The sequence below is a fragment of the Rattus norvegicus genome, chromosome 9 (genome assembly GCF_021556685.1).
Source record: "Rattus norvegicus strain SHRSP/BbbUtx chromosome 9, alternate assembly SHRSP_T2T, whole genome shotgun sequence".
In the NCBI taxonomy this organism is placed as follows: Eukaryota; Metazoa; Chordata; class Mammalia; order Rodentia; family Muridae; genus Rattus; species Rattus norvegicus.
In genome coordinates this window covers 125,815,112-125,831,807 of record NC_141542.1, presented here as the reverse complement: position 1 = coordinate 125,831,807, position 16,696 = coordinate 125,815,112, and the positions used below count along the sequence as shown (strand labels likewise).

Genomic DNA, 16,696 nt, shown 5'->3' with positions numbered 1-16,696 from the left:
ACAATGAAAGCACTTTCGGTTTTAAAATTGCCTTTTCTTTAAACTTCTTTTTTTCATGAAACAGATTAATTTCTTCAGGAAGGGATTCTTCAATTGCACAGCAGTTAAAAATGGAGGGTGTTTGTGGTCTATTTATGGCAGTTTGTTAAGCCTTAAACTACAGTGAATTTGCAAAATCATCTGCCTCTTTTGTTAGAACCTGCTTCGACTTTGTCTTTGCTGGCTTGCAGCTTTTCCTGTAGGAACTCCTTCTAGCACCTTCTGCCCCCTGCAGTCCAAAGCTAAAAACGTGTCAACAAAGTCAGTCTGCTCCTGGTTGTAAAATAAATTCCTTTAACGTTGATGTACTAATGAGAAGAATATTCTGGTTACATTTTCTAGATCAGTAAAGGAACTTAATTAGGATTGAATGAAAAGCTATACAAAGCTACAGAAAAGACCTTTGAGATGAACAGCAATAGTCTCATGTTGCCTGACTTTTAGATTTGAAAGGAGTTAATAGCATTTGTTAAAAGTGTTCTAAAGTTCGGGGTTGGGGATTTAGCTCAGTGGTAGAGCGCCTTCCTAGGAAGCGCAAGGCCCTGGGTTCGGTCCCCAGCTCCGAAAAAAAAGAACCAAAAAAAAAAAAAGTGTTCTAAAGTTCAAAATAATGTCTGTTAAAGTCCAGCTGGCCTGAATTTTCACTGAACTCTGATTTAAATACTCTGTAGGGTTTGAATTCTTAACATTTCCACTAGGATTAAAGTATTTACCACAAAAATAGCTTTCTTTGTGGGTTGCATATTTAATTTTCTTTGTCACGTAAGAATTAAAGACTGATGTGGAGCATTTAGGTTCATATTTAATTGACAGTCTAAAAAAACCTTCACATATATAAAAATGTACTGTGTTTGCTTTTACAGCAAGCCTTTCATGAAAAGAGAGAAAATAGCATTTAAAATGTACTTATTCACTGGGTTGTCATCTCTAGTGAGTGATGACCTTAAAGACAAGGTTGTGAGGGCCATCCCCTGTTTCAGGTGTGCCGATCTACTCCCTGTAACTGCAGTTTGTCTTTCCCAAGAAGGGAGAGAGAGAGAGAGGCTCTGAGAGATTCATTATATTCCAATTGGCAGCAGCAAGAAAGACTGTACTTATGTACCATGGGCAGTGGTAGTTTGACTACTCCAGGTCTTTCTGGGGAGACCTTGGCCCTGACTGCAAACGTCACCTTCAGTATTTGGACATGGAACCATCTAAGTAAATAACTGACTTACAGTGGTTACCCTGATGATGAGAGCAAGTGACAGTGGCCTTGTCCTTTCTCAGGTGTTGTTGCAGCAGCATCCGGCAGTGACTCTGAGGATGAAGACAGTATGGACAGTCCCTTGGACCTTTCATCGTCAGCGGCCTCTGGCAAGAGAAGGAGGAGAGGCAATCTGCCCAAAGAGTCCGTCCAGATTCTTCGAGACTGGCTGTATGAACACAGATACAACGCATACCCCTCAGAGCAAGAGAAAGCCCTGCTGTCGCAGCAGACACACCTGTCCACACTACAGGTAAGGAGAAAGGTAAAAGTTGGTGCCGGAGTTTGCCCTGTGGGTGCTGGGGCTCCAGCCCAGGTCTGAGCTCTGTCCCTAACCTACGCATACACACTTTCTTCTTTATCAATAGACATGTTATGGCGTTCCTGTGTGCCAGGTTATAAGCTCTTCTCTGGTGCCTAGCTCTACTAGGAGGGGGGAGGAGAGAGAGAAACAGGATCTTTTCATTGTATACTTTATAGTGTGAAAAGCTAATAATTGGCTATTATAGAGCACAGAAACACTTGACACTCATCTGTTAGGAAGCATTTCCTTCAGGACCTGAAAGAGGAGGTTAAACCTTATTCTATTGCCCAGGAAACTGGTTTGCTATTTAAACAAGGACAGACCTTGGTGAGGTAATTGTGTTGTGTCTGTTGACACAGTCATTTGAACTGAGAGAAATCAGTTACTGGGAGGTGTGGCCTCTTTTAAACAGGAAATGTTTTCCTGTAGTTGATTAACTTAAATGCTAGGGCAGTAGGTGGTAGGTTGAAATGGACTTAAAGGTGAACTTTCCTTAAAGTTATTTATTTTCAGGTTTCTAAAGTTTTGCACCTTTTCTTTGCCTCTCAAAGGGTTATGGATGATGGCATCCAAAGTAACTTTGTCCTTATGACAGGCTGACCCAGCTTAAATGCCTCTGACTGCTTGTAAGGCCAGAGAAGCTTTATTTTAGTTATTTTTTAAATCATTGCTGTTGGGCCCCTGGCATGCTGTGCCAGCATTGAGCTACCTCCCTAGTAAGGCCCTGTGTATTACCTCCCTAACAAGTTAGGATGTTTTCAGAACTTGTTTGTCAAGGGAACTCAGAGTATTGAAGCAGCCCCTGTGTGGTTTCAGGTCTGTAACTGGTTCATCAACGCCCGTCGCAGGCTCCTTCCTGACATGCTGAGAAAGGATGGCAAAGACCCAAATCAGTTCACCATTTCCCGCCGAGGGGCCAAGATCTCAGAAGCTAGCTCTATTGAAGCTGCAATGGGTATCAAAAACTTCATGCCAACTCTAGAAGAGAGCCCATTTCATTCCTGCGTAGTTGGACCCAACCCAACCCTAGGGAGACCAGTGTCTCCCAAACCTCCCTCCCCGGGACCCATCTTGGCTCGCCCCTCAGTGATCTGCCATACCACTGTGACTGCATTGAAGGACGGGCCTTTCTCTCTCTGCCAGGCAGTCAGTGTGGGACATAGTACAGATGTACAGCAGGTAGCACCCAGCAACTTTACAGACGCCTCTCTCAGGTACCCAGAGGACACTTGCAAATCTGGACCCAGTCCAAATCCTCAGAGTGGTCTTTTCAACACTCCTCCCCCGACTCCGCCAGACCTCAACCAGGATTTTAGTGGATTTCAGCTCCTGGTGGACGTTGCGCTCAAGCAGGCAGCAGAGATGGAGCTTCAGGCCAAACTCACAGCTTAACCGAGTGTCAAACAAAACAGTTCTCCAAAATACGGTCCTGAATTGCCGGGGGTGATGGCAAGAGATGCATTATTTTATATATTTTCCTATTAATATTTGCACATGGGATTGCTCAAACGAAGCTTCCTGTTACTAAGATGTCTTCAATGGAATAGTCATTCCAAGAACTGCAGACTAAAGCTACTGTAGAAACAGAGGGTTTTCTTTTCGAATGTTTCTTGGTAGTTTCTCATAATGTGAGACGTTCCCAGTATCATGTGATCTTCTCCTCCCAACTCCTTTTTTTTTTTTTCAAGACTGTGCAATACTTAGAAGCCCTTGTGCCTCTCTGTTCCCATGTGGAACATGACCCCACATACAGTCTAATGAATAAACTTTCAGTTTTTTGTTTGTTTGTTTTTTTTTATAGATTCAAGCAAGTATGAATCTAGTTGTTGGATACCTTTTTCATGATGTAATAAAGTATTTTCTTTAAAAGTTATTGTAGTGAAGAGCATTTTCTTGAAGGAAGCACTCAGAACACAGTAGGAATATAGCATGCCCATGAGCAGGAAACGGGGGCAGGGCAGACTGTGACGTAGGGGTGTGTGTGTGTGTGTGTGTGTGTGTGTGTGTGTGTTTGTCACTGCTGTGAAGAGCTGTGCACAACAAACCAGGGTGAATAAACAGGATGTGTGATATTTACTCTTTACTGGACGGGGCTCTTGCCCTTGAGTCTTTGCTTAGGGATGAATGGTAGATGGCAGTGAGATGTAGCATGGGTTCAGGACTCCATGAGTGGTAAGGTCATTGGCAGTGAGCTGCTGCATATTTAGACAGGCCCATGTTCAATGGAAGACTTCAGGCAACTGGCCACACTCGGACAAGTAAACACCACCAGCAGTTTTCCCGTGTGTTTCTAACATTCACTCTGGCGTTTCAGTTAGGAATCCCTCCCTCCTCTGCAGAGACGATAACATTCTAAAAGCCTTTTCCAGCATTATGACAGAACCAGGAAGGCACTGTCCGTGATCTGAGGTCTGTTAGGATGGGTAGTTACTTACCAAGCCTGGTTGGCCAGGAGGGAATCTGTGTTCCTTTTGCTTGTCACATGCCACAGAACCATTCCTGCAAAGCCATGCTTACTGTAAGGCTCCTTTGTTGTTAAAGGCCCATCCTGTGCATTCCTGCTACAGCTGTGAACCAAGGGTGCACTACAGCTTCTGGATTCTAGAGAGCAGGAAATAGTTGCACACTGAAGACTGCGTAAATATGAAAGTTTCTGCTACAGAAAAAGAGAACACTGAAAAGTTTCTAAGTGAAACAGAAAACCAAAGTGGAGAACCCAGAAGTGTGAGGAAGCAAAGGAAAGGTTCCAGCTGGGTTCTGTCAGAGGGTGGCTTGACCACAGTACAAATGAAGGTGGGTAAAGAATTACGCTTACTTCAAAGCTGGATCAAAGGTCACAAACACTGCTATAAATCCTGAGGCCTACCCATGTTAAGCTCTTGCTCAGATTAAAAGAAAAAGAATCCCAAAATAAACAAGAGCTGGGGAAGGAGTAGACTCAAGCCTAGAGGAATGCACAAGGCCCTAGCAAACAGGTAAACTCGAGGTTGAAGGCCAACAAGGCTGAAAGCCCCTGTTTTGTACAGTTTTCCTCCTCTGAGTTTAAAGACTCTAGTTCTCAGTAGCTGATAGATGGTAAATAGGAACCATTGTTGTGAAAGATGTAATTCAAAAGCTGTCCTATCAGCTGGGTTCACACCTGCACTCCCAGAACTCAACAGGCAAGAGAATCAGACCACTGAAACCATCGCCTGCTACTCTTTGAGAGATTCCTATTTAAAACAAAATTATTCATGGGGCTGAGGAGTATTCTGTTGTCAGGGTGCTTGCCTGGTATGTGGGTGACCCTGGGTTCTGTCCCCCCACTACATAGACTGGGCAAAGTGGCACACCCCTGTAGCCCAAGCCCATATTCAAAGTTATATTCTGTTACATGTGAGGTCGGCTAGCCTGGGCTACTTAGAACACTGTCTCAAACTATTCATAGGTCAAAGCTGAAGGGAAATGATTCTTTTGAGTCTGTTTACATGGTATAGCTTTTCAAAAACGTTTGTTTACTTTTAAATTCCTGTGTTTAAAACCATCTTTTTGGACATATATAACTGGGTCTTTGATTTAGTCTCTGCCTGCAAGTCAATTTGTTTAGTCACTTTATACCGCATACCTTTCCAGCACCAAGCCTAGCTATCTCTTGATGTACTTGTAGTCTGTGTACGGATGGTTCTTCCCTGACTTTATATTCCTCCATTTTTGTCTTATTTCAGTCTAATTAGTATTTTCTGGTATTTTTTTTCTTCAGTTTTTATTTTCGGTCATGAACTATATACTGTTAGTTTAATTGTTGTGGTTTTGGTCTCACTAAATAGACCGTGCTGGCCTTGAACTCACAGAGATGCACCTTCCTCATCCCCCCCCCCCCCCCCCGAATCCAAGGCATTCTCCACTCCACCCAACTGTACTGTTAATTCTGAGTGGTTGTAGGGACTAGAACACGAATCTTTAGTTGACTCAAGTCTCCAGTGAAGGTCTCTTCACCTACTGTCCCCCTTTGCTTTCATGGGTTTGTTAAAGTAAACTTGTCCCTACACGATAAGCTCAATGATACAGATAAAAGTTTGCTTAAAAACAACAACCTCAGCTCGGTCCATCTTGGCAGAACTTGCCTTTAATCCGGCAGTAGAGAGCCAGAGGCAGGGGGATGGATCATTGCGACTTCAAGCCAGTCAGGGCTACATAGTGATGCCCCTCTCTCAGAACGACAAAATATGAGCTTTGTGGGAGGGAGGGAGGGAGGGAGGGAGGGAGGGAGGGGAAGGGGGAGGGAGAGGGGGAGAGGAGAAAGAGATTAGCATTTCTGATGCCTTCCATTCTTTGCTGTAGACTCATGACATCTAGTACCATACCTCATGCCATACCTTGTAAGCTTGAAGAACCCCTCACCCCCAAAGGATAGTGTGAAATGGTTCAGTGGAAACCAAGCTTTACTAATTCAAGCTCAATTCTCAGGGCCCACTACAGAGAGAATACTTACTGAACATCCATTTTACTTTTGTCTTGGAAGGATGCTTTTGCTTATGGAGAATTTTAGGTTGATACTTTTCCTCTGGTGTGCCTAAGACACAGCCTCCGTCCCTACTCTTTCGAGGAGACATTGGAATTTCAGCAGCCAGACCTTAACATGCTAGATGGGTTTTTGTGTGTGTGTGTTTGCTTTCCATCTAATTGGAGTTTGCCGACTGCCTTGGGTGTGTACTTTTGTTACCCTTTTATTTGTCTTAATAAGCACAATCAGGGAAGTTTTGGCTATAAGTTTTAAAATAAAATAAAATTTTAAATAAAATTAAAGTAAAATAAAATTTGTTTTCTCTCCTAAAAACACCAATAAACATGTAGAGTAGATCACCTGGGATTGCCTTCCGTTTTTAAGGCCTAAATATTCACTGTGCTTCAAATTCAGTAATTCATCTATGCAACTTTCAGCTTACTCTTTGTCTCCAAACTGCTGTTGAGCCCATCCCGGGACATTTTGAGTTATATTTTTTACATATAGATTCCCATTTACCAGAAATAGAACCCAGGATCTCACCCATGCTCCACAAGGACTTCCCCAGTGACCTACACCCCGGCCTCTCACTTGATTCTCTCTCTCTCTCTCTCTCTCTCTCTCTCTCTCTCTCTCTCTCTCTCTCACACACACACACACACACTGTCATCAGACACACCAGAAAGAAGAGGACATCAGATCCCATTACAGGTGGTTATGAGCCACCATGTGGTTGCTGGGATTTGAACTCAGGACCTCTGGAAGAATAGTCAGTGCTCTCAACCACTGAGCCATCTCTCCAGCTCCTCCCACTTGATTCTTTAAGACAGGGTCTCACCACATAGACCAGGCTGGGATTGATCCTCCTGCCTTGGTTTCCCAAGTGCTCGTATTAAAGGAGTGTACCACCACACTTAGCTTTATTGTTGGTTTTGAAAAGTTATTTATAGTCTATCGTAATCTCTAATTGGTTTGATTATATGTTATTTCTGTATAGGCTCTATCAATATCTATATCAATCTATCTATCTCTGTTATTTCTGTGTAGGCCAGAGATTTAAGTGTCCACAGTCACTATTCATTTTATTTACTGAGGCAGGATCTCTTCTTGAATCTGCAGCTCACCCATTCCTACCCTGAAGGTCACCTGCATCTCTGCCTCCTGAGTCCTTGATTACAAGTGGGCTGTTACACCCACCTGCTTTCATGGTGGGTGCTGGGGTCCTAGAGTTCAGTTCTCCCACTGGCATGACGATGCTTTACCCTCTGAGCCATCTCCCTAGCCCCTCATACGATATTTATCTTCAACAGCCTGACAGCACTTGTCTGTCAACGGTAATGCGTCATAATAGATGAAGTTTCTGTTGGCAGCCTTTTAACTTCAGTAGGAGGTCGACCTGGGGAGCCAGTGATTTTGGTTTTTCCTCTAACTACACATTGGACGTTGTTAGTATGCTGTGATTCAAAACTCCGTTCTACAGCTTTCCTCTGAAGAGCCACTCTTCTGATTGTAGCTGAAGCCTGAACCTGTTGTTGCACCATCCTGCAGCGGGCCTGAGAGCTGTGCTCTCCCCCCTGCACAGGTTCAGCCCTGTCCCTGCAACAGCTTTCTTTCCACAGCCTTTCCCCCAAACCCTCATAACCTTTCAACTTTGTCCACCCACAGGTCTTTCCATGGCATCTCAAAAACAACACTTTTAAGCTTACTTAGCTCATGTGTCAGAGCGTTTTGCCTGCACATGTGCGTTCTGGATGTTGAACCATGGTCCTCCAGAGCTAAAACTAACTCCAGCTTCAATCTGTGACATCTTAAGCCATGGGGGCTGTGGTTCAGCCATCAGGACTGTGACGAGGACATTACAAGCGAGTCCATCTTCAAATTACCTCCTCTTGAGAGCCTCTACTCACTTTTGCTCAATTATTTTGAGGAGGGAGATTAGGAAAGTCTTAAATAGTTCAAGCTTGTCTCTAACTCACCACCTTTAAAATCACTATCCTGCTGCCACATCTGACTCAAATTAGCTCTTTATTTGTTAAATACTTCATTCCCAGTTTATAATCGTTAACTGTGAGCACCACTAATCTAGGAAAGATTCTACCATTACTGGAAATTAGAATGTTTCTCAAAATTAGGGGGCGGGGGGTGGGGAGGGGCAGGGCCAGGCTGAATACCCTAGACTGGCTAAGACAAACTTGCCTGTTGTCCACACCTACTCATTACTTTTTCATTTTTAAAGATTTGTTTTATGCCTACAAGTATTTTGTCTACACATTTGGTGTCCAAGGATTTCAGAACATCAGGTGTCTGATCACCCTGGAACTGGACTTACAAACAGCATGGGGGTGCTGGGATCTGAACCCAGGTCCTCTGCAAGAGCAGTATGCTCTTAACTGCTGAGCCATCTGTCTAGCTCCCTTAAATCACGTTTTCTGTTTCTTTTTCTTTTTTTCTTTTTTCTTTTCAGGGTGTGGGAGGTTGGTGTTAGGACAGCGTTCTATGTGTAGCTCTAGCCATCTTAAAATTCACTATGTATGTAGACCAGGCTGGCCTCAAACTCACAGACATCCACCTGTCTGCCTCCTGAGTACTAGGATTAAAGGCATGTGCCACCGGTGCCCCGTTAGCTATAAATTTGATACTTGACACTGGACTCATAGAATTCACATGATTCTTGCTACACGAGAAGCCAAGCCCCTTTTAGCCCTGAAAATACCACAGGAAGGTAAGCATTTTTATCTCCCCCCAAATTAATATGTATCTCTGGAACATGGCCAGAGAACAAAAGATTGTGTGTAAAGGTCAGAGGTTTAGCTCTTATTAAGCTCATTAACAGGAGAATATGCCGAGTCTTGACCTCAAAATCATGACCTGTAATTAAAAACAGACTGCCCTGTGGGCTGGGTTTTATGATTCAGAGGTTGAAAAGAGAAAATGTCTAACTGCTTTGCAGACGAAGGAGAGGCAATGGTAGCTCAGGGCCCATGGTCCGTCCCAGTAGCACAGCAGGCAAACAAGGGAAGCACGGTAAACTGTTGAGTAAGGAGGAGAGCAAGTTTTACAGAGATTTGACAAATGTCAAGGAAATAGGATTTCTGAATGAAGGGTTTTACAGGCACCAACAGCCGGCGCCACCCTGGGGGCAGCTTAAGGTGACTTCACTTGACTGAGACCTCACAACGGAGAGTTGCTCGTAGGAGACCGACACTTCGCAGACAGCACACACATTCAGACAGGCAAGTACAGCAGAGCCACACAGAGATTCAGAAGACAATTGTGACCCTGGGAAGACAACACGCTTGCCTTTCTGCTTGAGAGAAGGAAACCAGAGCTCCATTTCACTTACTTGCCCTTCCGTGTGTAAGGTGCGTGTGGGTGTGCCTGTGAGGACCGCCCTGCATGTATGATGTATGGTGTGTGCGTGTGTGTGTGTGTGTGTGTGTGTGTGTGTGTGTGTGTGATCTGTGTGTGTGTGTGTATGTGTGAGGGCTGCCCCACATGTATGGTGTATGTGATGTGTGGGTGCCTATAAGGGCTGCCCCACGTACATGGAGATCAGAGGACAAACTTGGGGGAGTCAGGTCTCTCTCTCTAATGGGACCTGGGTCATTAAGTCTGCTGGGCAAGCCTTTACTCACTGAGACATCTCGGTAGCTCAATATTATCCTTAAGATAAAATTAGTGAAGCTTGAACACGGTCATGTTTGATAAGATCATTCAAATTGTATCTAAAAAAGAAAACAAAAGGGTTATTCAAATTTATATTGGGACAATTACCTGTAATTATTACACATATGTTTATATTTGTATCTCTCCATATATATGCATGTGATATGGATGATATATAGCTTCATACATAAGTATTTATACATATATAAAACATTTGATTTTAATATATAGATTTGGATATATATCATATATATCCTAAAGCTATAAATTCTCTCCTTATAAACTTTAATGTGAAATTATAAGTTGAAATTAAACGACGATAGTTGTCATCCTGGTTCTGTTTGTCTCTTGTCACCTGGCCTAATAATATTTTATCGTTCTCAGTTCTTTCTAACGAATTTTGGTTTGAAATTTATTTGAATGATTCTGCGAGAAGCCGATGTGAGCTACAGTTATCCTTTGTCCACCATTTTTAAGGTTGCAGCTGCCCCTGGCCAAACAAGGACTGAGAATATCAAAAGGAAAGCAAGAGAAATAAACCCGTCTTCAATCCTGCCGTTCTGAGTAGCGAGCGTGATGAAGTCTCATGCCGTGCAACCTTACCCTGCGACTCACGCCTTTGTTCTATACAGGGGACAGCTGCCTGCCTTGGCAGTCACTTGGTAGCTGTAGTAATTCCTGAATGGGCTGATGGCCCCCAGTGCTAGGGTTCATACTGCAAGTGTAGTGAGGCACCATAGCAATTAGCGCCCGCCCGCCAGAGAGTCCTTACAAAGCTCTTCCTGTAAATGAAAGGGTGAAAGTTCTCAGCAAGGTTAGAAAAATTCACATCCTGCAGTTGGGAAGATCAAATATACCCAGGAGATTGTGAGGAGGAAACAGAAGTCCAGGCCAATTCAAGTATCACTCTGTCTTAACAGAGTGATACTTGAATGCACATAACTTGGAGAAAGCAGTTAGATGTGGTGAGTCAGTCCTATCAGTGACCTCGGGTGGCCACTCAGGTGTGGACACACCTCAAGAGAGACCACTTTAAAGAAGGTTGCTGATTCCCGATGGTTAATTTACAGTTGCTGACTACCTGTGACTTGAAAGCATATACTCTGTAGCATCACATTCTGATTCCGATGCTGTCCCAGGGTGGTGGCCGACACTCACGCTGAGCAGCCACGGTGAGTCACAGCTTTCACTTAGCTATAAGACCTCGAGGGTAAACAACACGTACCATGGAGCTGCAGTATAGTGTCCATATGGTTTTGGATACCTTAAGTGAGACATTCAACACATGATAGCAGAGGTTTATGGCCCTGTCTCAAAAAAAAAAAAACCAAACCAAGGTCCCCAGGGAATGCAGCTCAGTTGGGAGGGCAAGGTCTGGGCCTTCCATCCCCACTAAACACAAAACGGAACACCACCAAAGAGCAGAAAAGACAGACCAGATTAATGTAGACAGGTGTCTTGAATTTATTTAAATCCATAATACGTATAATAATACGTCAAGGAATATTACATAGTCGACATTTCATCCCCAAAGCTACGTGCTCAGCAAATCTACACACAGAACATCTAGAACATCATTTATTTAAATTTTTCTAATTAAAAGTCTCGCCACATTAATTAGCTCAATCCAATCATTTCACAACTTATATTGTAGATCAAGACGCCAAAATATATACATTTTCTTCACTTTTTTTTTTTTTTTTGGTTCTTTTTTTCGGAGCTGGGGACCGAACCCAGGGCCTTGACGTTTTTTGTAAAGACTTTATAAACTTCAAAATAACTTTACTGTAGAGCTTTTCTAATAGTTTCTGTAAATCCTGGATAGCAATGAAATTCCAGAATAAGAGTTGGGTGTGGTTCAATGAGCCCGAGCTATAAAGTTCAAGGTTCAGTTCCAAATTCAGATTAATTTAAAAGCAATAGTATATTTACTGCACACCTCGTATTACCGTTCATTACATTATTTTGTTTTTTTATTGAGCATCTTACGTACAGTGGTTTAGACTTAACAACCCTAGTGAGAGGTGTTGTTACTGTTGCTCCAAGGGATCGAAGCTGGCTGACTTGTTCTGCTTGTCTGAGGCTACGGACTGTGACTGTAATGCAGCCCTCAGTCCCCAGCAGATTCAGTCCCCAGTGTGTACACTGAGCTTGAAGTCAAACATCTTGCAAAGAAATAACCCAAGAACTAAATGAACAAAAACATACATCCTACACTCTAAAGATTTTGGAGTTGCCTTGAGAAAAGATTGTTTACGATTTTACTTTCTAAATGCCCCCATCTTCTGTTGTCTACCAAGTTACCCCTTCTCCATTTTCCTTTTGACCACATCTGCTCCTTAGGGAGAGTTCTTATGCACTGCCGCATCCTAAGTTCCCTAAGTCTCATGAACTACCAAGAGTCTGACACAATGAACTCCTGTGTGCTCTCCGCAGCTTCTCGGTGTATTAACGCTCACCCAACTGCACAAACCTTTTCATTTTCTTTTCTAGGTGTCAGCTCTGAGACCACGGGCTCAGTGAGTTTGTTTTTATTTTGACTCTTTAATTCTACTTTTTTCCTTTTTTTCCGGAGCTGGGGACCGAACCCAGGGCCTTGCGCTTGCTAGGCAAGTGCTCTACCACTGAGCTAAATCCCCAACCCCTTAGTTCTACTTTTTAAAAAACTATCAATACTGTGGCTTTTAATTGAAATGAAAGGGACAACGCTGCGTTTAAGGGGCAGCGCGAGTTTATCATAAAGCCATTCAGCCCTCTCCCAATCTCAACGCACACATCCATTTTTGATTAGAGCAGGGGTTGTGGGGGTGTTCCCAGTGGTGTAAAGACCTAAAGACCTAATTTAAAAATAAATAAATATCTCTATGCAAAGAAAACAGTCCACGCCTTTCCCCTCCGACCCAGACAGAACAGGAGTACTTTGCCTGGGCAAGCTTTCTGAGTGGCTCACCTCCCGGCAAGATGAGCCGGTTTGCTGCCGCGCAGCTCTTCGCGGGCAGGTGCTGCGCGGGCTCGCCAGCTCCTTGTTAATTTGAGCCCGCAAAGGGACCTTTGATCAGCGCGCTCCAAGCCTTCAGGCTTCCCGAGCTGGCTCCGGCGACTTCAAAAGAGCTGTAAAACCGACTGTAATCTCGGCCTTCCTGTTTCTGCGCCTCCCACCCCACCTCCCCTGGGTCTGCACACAAACGCCAAGCTTCTCACAGGACCAGTGTCCTCAGGTCCTGGTAGGTGCAGCCACTGCAAACCCTGTGTGCATTTGCAGAGGGCTGGACCGCCTGCTGACTCAGATTTCTCCCAGAGGAGGACCCACTTCGGGTTCCTTTGCAGAGAAGTGGAGATGGGCATGTCATTTAATACTTGCTGGCCGGAAGCTGATGTGAAAAGCCACAGTCAGTTTGGGGCAAACTCTGGACCAGGAAGGCACCTATTTAAGTGCAGTATACTTCTACAGACTGGCGGTGTGCTGAAACGTTGATACAGAAACTACAACAAAACTGAGTCGGCGCTTGCCTAGGAAGCGCAAGGCCCTGGGTTCGGTCCCCAGCTCCGAAAAAAAGAACAAAAAAAAAAAAAAAAAAAAAAAAAAACAAAAAAACTGAGTCGGCCAGTCTATTTGTCTATCCGTCTGTCTATCTGTCTACCTACCTACCAACTGTACTTAGAGACTAATTTCACTCCATGTATTGTATGTATGTACGTTTGTATCTACCTATCTATGACCTGTGTTTCACTTGTATGTATGTAAGTATGTATCTACCTATGTATGTATGTATGTATGTATGTATGTATGTATGTATGTATGTATTTATGTATGTATGTATGTATCAATCTATCTATCTGTGTTTTGAGACAAAGTTTCACTTTACAGCCCTAGCTGGCCTCCAGATCCACATCTTCCCTCCTGCCTTCCTCCTCCTTTTTTTTTTTTTTTAAGATTTATTTATTTATTCCACGTATGTGAGTACACTGTCACTGTCTTTGGACAGACCAGAAGAGGGCATCGCATCCCATTGCAGATGGTTGTGAGCCACCATGTGGTTGCTGGGATTTGAACTCAGGACCTCTGGAAGAGCAGTCAGTGCTCTAACCACTGAGCCATCTCTCCAGCCCAGGCAGCATCCTTTCTACTCTCAAATTTTAGTTCCTACTTGCCTTGAGCTTTCTTTCTCTTTAAAGGCCCACATAGTTTGGGGTTCTGGGAACTTAATCGTATTTGGGATTAAAAAATTAATTTTTAAAAACTTGACTTTATTTTGTGTGTCCAGGGCGCACACATTGGCAAGTGTCTGGAGGTCAGTCACCGGGAAGTGCCAGTTCTCACTTTCTTCCACTTCCTTCAGGGCCTCTGGGTTGGCACAGGTGTTTATACCTTCTATCTCCCCGGCCCTGATTGATGGCTTACATTGTGATAGCACAGGGGGCACAGGGGGGTGCCCAAGAACTACTTGTTTAGCCTTAAGCAAGCTTTTTTGTCTTTTTTTTATTGTTTAAGATTTATTGTATATGAGTACACTGTAGCCATCCTCAGACACACCAGAAGAGAGCTCGGTTGTGAGCCCCCATGTGGTCTCTGGGATTTGAACTCATAACCTCTGGAAGAGCAGTCAGTGCTCTTCACCACTGAGCCTCCTCTCCAACCCCTGCTTTTTGTCCTTTTTTATGTAGTACCAGAGCTTGAACTCAGGACCTTTTCAGCATGAGGCAAATCTTTTCCTGCGAAGCTATGTAGAGCCTTCCAAGGAAAATTATTCGGAATCTTTGGAAAGCTTGATTTCTCTATCTGCAATGTGGCATTTAAAACAACACAACTCCCCACCAATTCCTACCGCCCCGCCCCACCCCCGTCCCCGCAAATCCCAAAAACCTAATAGTTGTTGCAAAATCACAGAAGGTAAACTGAGCTCTCTCCTGAGTATCCCACCTAAACTGGCCAAAGGGAGAAGGTGCAAGCAGATTAGAGGCTCTGCCAAGGAGAGGCCCATCCCTGATTGATTAAGAACTGGGACTGGGGTCTGGAGGAGGGACTTGGTGGTTAAAAGTCCTGGCTACTCTTCCGGAGGACCCTGATTAGAGAACCCACTTGGCAGCTTACAATGAACAGTAACTCCAGGTCCTAAGGATTCAACGCTGTCTTCTGGCCTATGCAGGGCCCAGGAAAACATGGGCACACACATGCAGACAAAACACTGCTGCCCATAAAATAAGTTAGTAAAAGAATGAAGGTTGATTTGGGGTAAATTCCAAGGTAAATCACTGGCCTTATGGTAAATTCCAGCACCCAAAGGGACAAAACAAAACAAAATAGCAAAACCTTCAGTCTGAGAGACTATGGTCAGTCCGTGCTTAGCGAAGTAGTCATAGCTCTCTTGATCTTGTGACCATCTCTAAAGCCTACACACTGCTTCCTCCTATGAGGTCCTGAGGAGAGGGAAGTAGGGATAGCTTTGCTGCTGTGTCATTAGAAGATGGAGAAGGGTGGGCTGAGGAATGGGCCAGAAGGCAGAAGTGAGGCCAGGACGTTTTGCCCACAAGCAAGAGGAAGCAGGACTTTGGCTCCCATCCAGGGAGAGTCACTGCAAGATCTGACAACAACATCCATTTGTTGGTAACTCAGCTTTGCTTCAAAGAACTTGCTCTTGTGGGGCCCAGACTCCAGCTCTTGAGAGGCAGAGGCAAGAGGATCTCTGTGAGATCGAGGCCAGCTTGGTCTACACAATAAGTTCCAGGATGGCTGGAGCTGCATGGTTAGACCCTATTTAGAAACAAAACAAAACAAAACAAAACAAAACAACAACAACAAAAACGGGTTAGAAAGATGGCTCAGCACTTAAGAGCACTCTGCTCCTCCAGAGAGCCTGAGGTCAGTTCCCAGCAACCATGGGGTGGCTCACAACCATCTGTAATGGGATCTGATGCCCACTTCTGGTGTGTCTGAAGACAGAGACAGTGTACTCATATAAATAAAGTAAATAAATCTTAAAAAAAGAAGAAATCAAAACCAACAAAAAAAGCAAAAACCCTGCAAACTACCACCACCAACAAAATAATTTGCTCTTTGTAACATTGTTAGTGTGTGAGTGTGTGTGTGAGTGTGTGCATGTTAGTGTGTGAGTGTGTGCATGTTAGTGTGAGTGTGTGTTAGTGTTTGCGTGTGAGTGTGTGAGTGTGTGCATGTTAGTGTGCATGAGTGTGTGTGCATGTTAGTGTGTTGTGTGAGTGTGTGTGCATGTTAGTGTTTGAGTGTGAGTGTGTGCATGTTAGTGTGCATGAGTGTGTGTGCATGTCGGTGTGTGTGAGTGTGTGTGTGCGTGTTAGTGTTTGAGTGTGAGTGTGTGCATGTTAGTGTGCAAGAGTGTGTGCGCGATTGCATGTTATTGTGTGTGTGCATGTTAGTGTGTGAGTGAGTGTGTGAGTGTGTGTGCATGTTAGTGTGTTGTGTGAGTGTGTGCATGTTAGTGTGTGAGTGTGTGAGTGTGTGTGCATGTTAGTGTGTGAGTGTGTGAGTGTGTGTGCATGTTAGTGTGTTGTGTGAGTGTGTGTGCATGTTAGTGTGTGAGTGTGTGAGTGTGTGTGCATGTTAGTGTGTTGTGTGAGTGTGTGTGCATGTTAGTGTGTGAGTGTGTGAGTGTGTGTGCATATTAGTGTGTTGTGTGAGTGTGTGTGTGCATGTTAGTGTGTGAGTGTGTGAGTGTGTGTGCATATTAGTGTGTTGTGTGAGTGTGTGTATGTTTTCTTAGTCACATTTCTAATGCTCTAATGAAACATTGACCAAAACAACTGGGGAGGAAACACTTCCTCATTACAATCCATCACTAAGGGAACTCAGGGTTGGATCTTGAGGCAGGGACCTGGAGGTAGGAATTAGTGTAGAGGTCATAGAGGAACACTGTTTACTGGCTTGGTCTTCATGGCTTGCTCAGCCTGCTCTCTTATGCCACCCAGGACCACCTTCCTAGGA

At 44.1% G+C, this 16,696-nt stretch overlaps 1 protein-coding gene across 8 annotated transcripts in view; it reads left to right on the top strand.

The window, feature by feature from the left end:
• Positions 1-16,696, top strand: part of Tgif1 (TGFB-induced factor homeobox 1) — a 29,148-nt gene that overhangs the window by 6,162 nt on the left and 6,290 nt on the right. For 6 of the 8 annotated variants that reach the window (XM_087566555.1, XM_087566559.1, XM_087566560.1 and 3 more), the window contains 2 exons: positions 1,309-1,538; positions 2,406-3,462. In XM_087566555.1, the coding sequence (XP_087422681.1) occupies positions 1,309-1,538; positions 2,406-2,981 (806 nt within the window). In that variant the 3' untranslated portion in view covers positions 2,982-3,462. Of the gene's footprint in view, positions 1-1,308; positions 1,539-2,405; positions 3,463-16,696 lie in introns of those variants that run through there. The other 2 variants (NM_001015020.1, XR_015628699.1) reach the window with 2 other exon arrangements.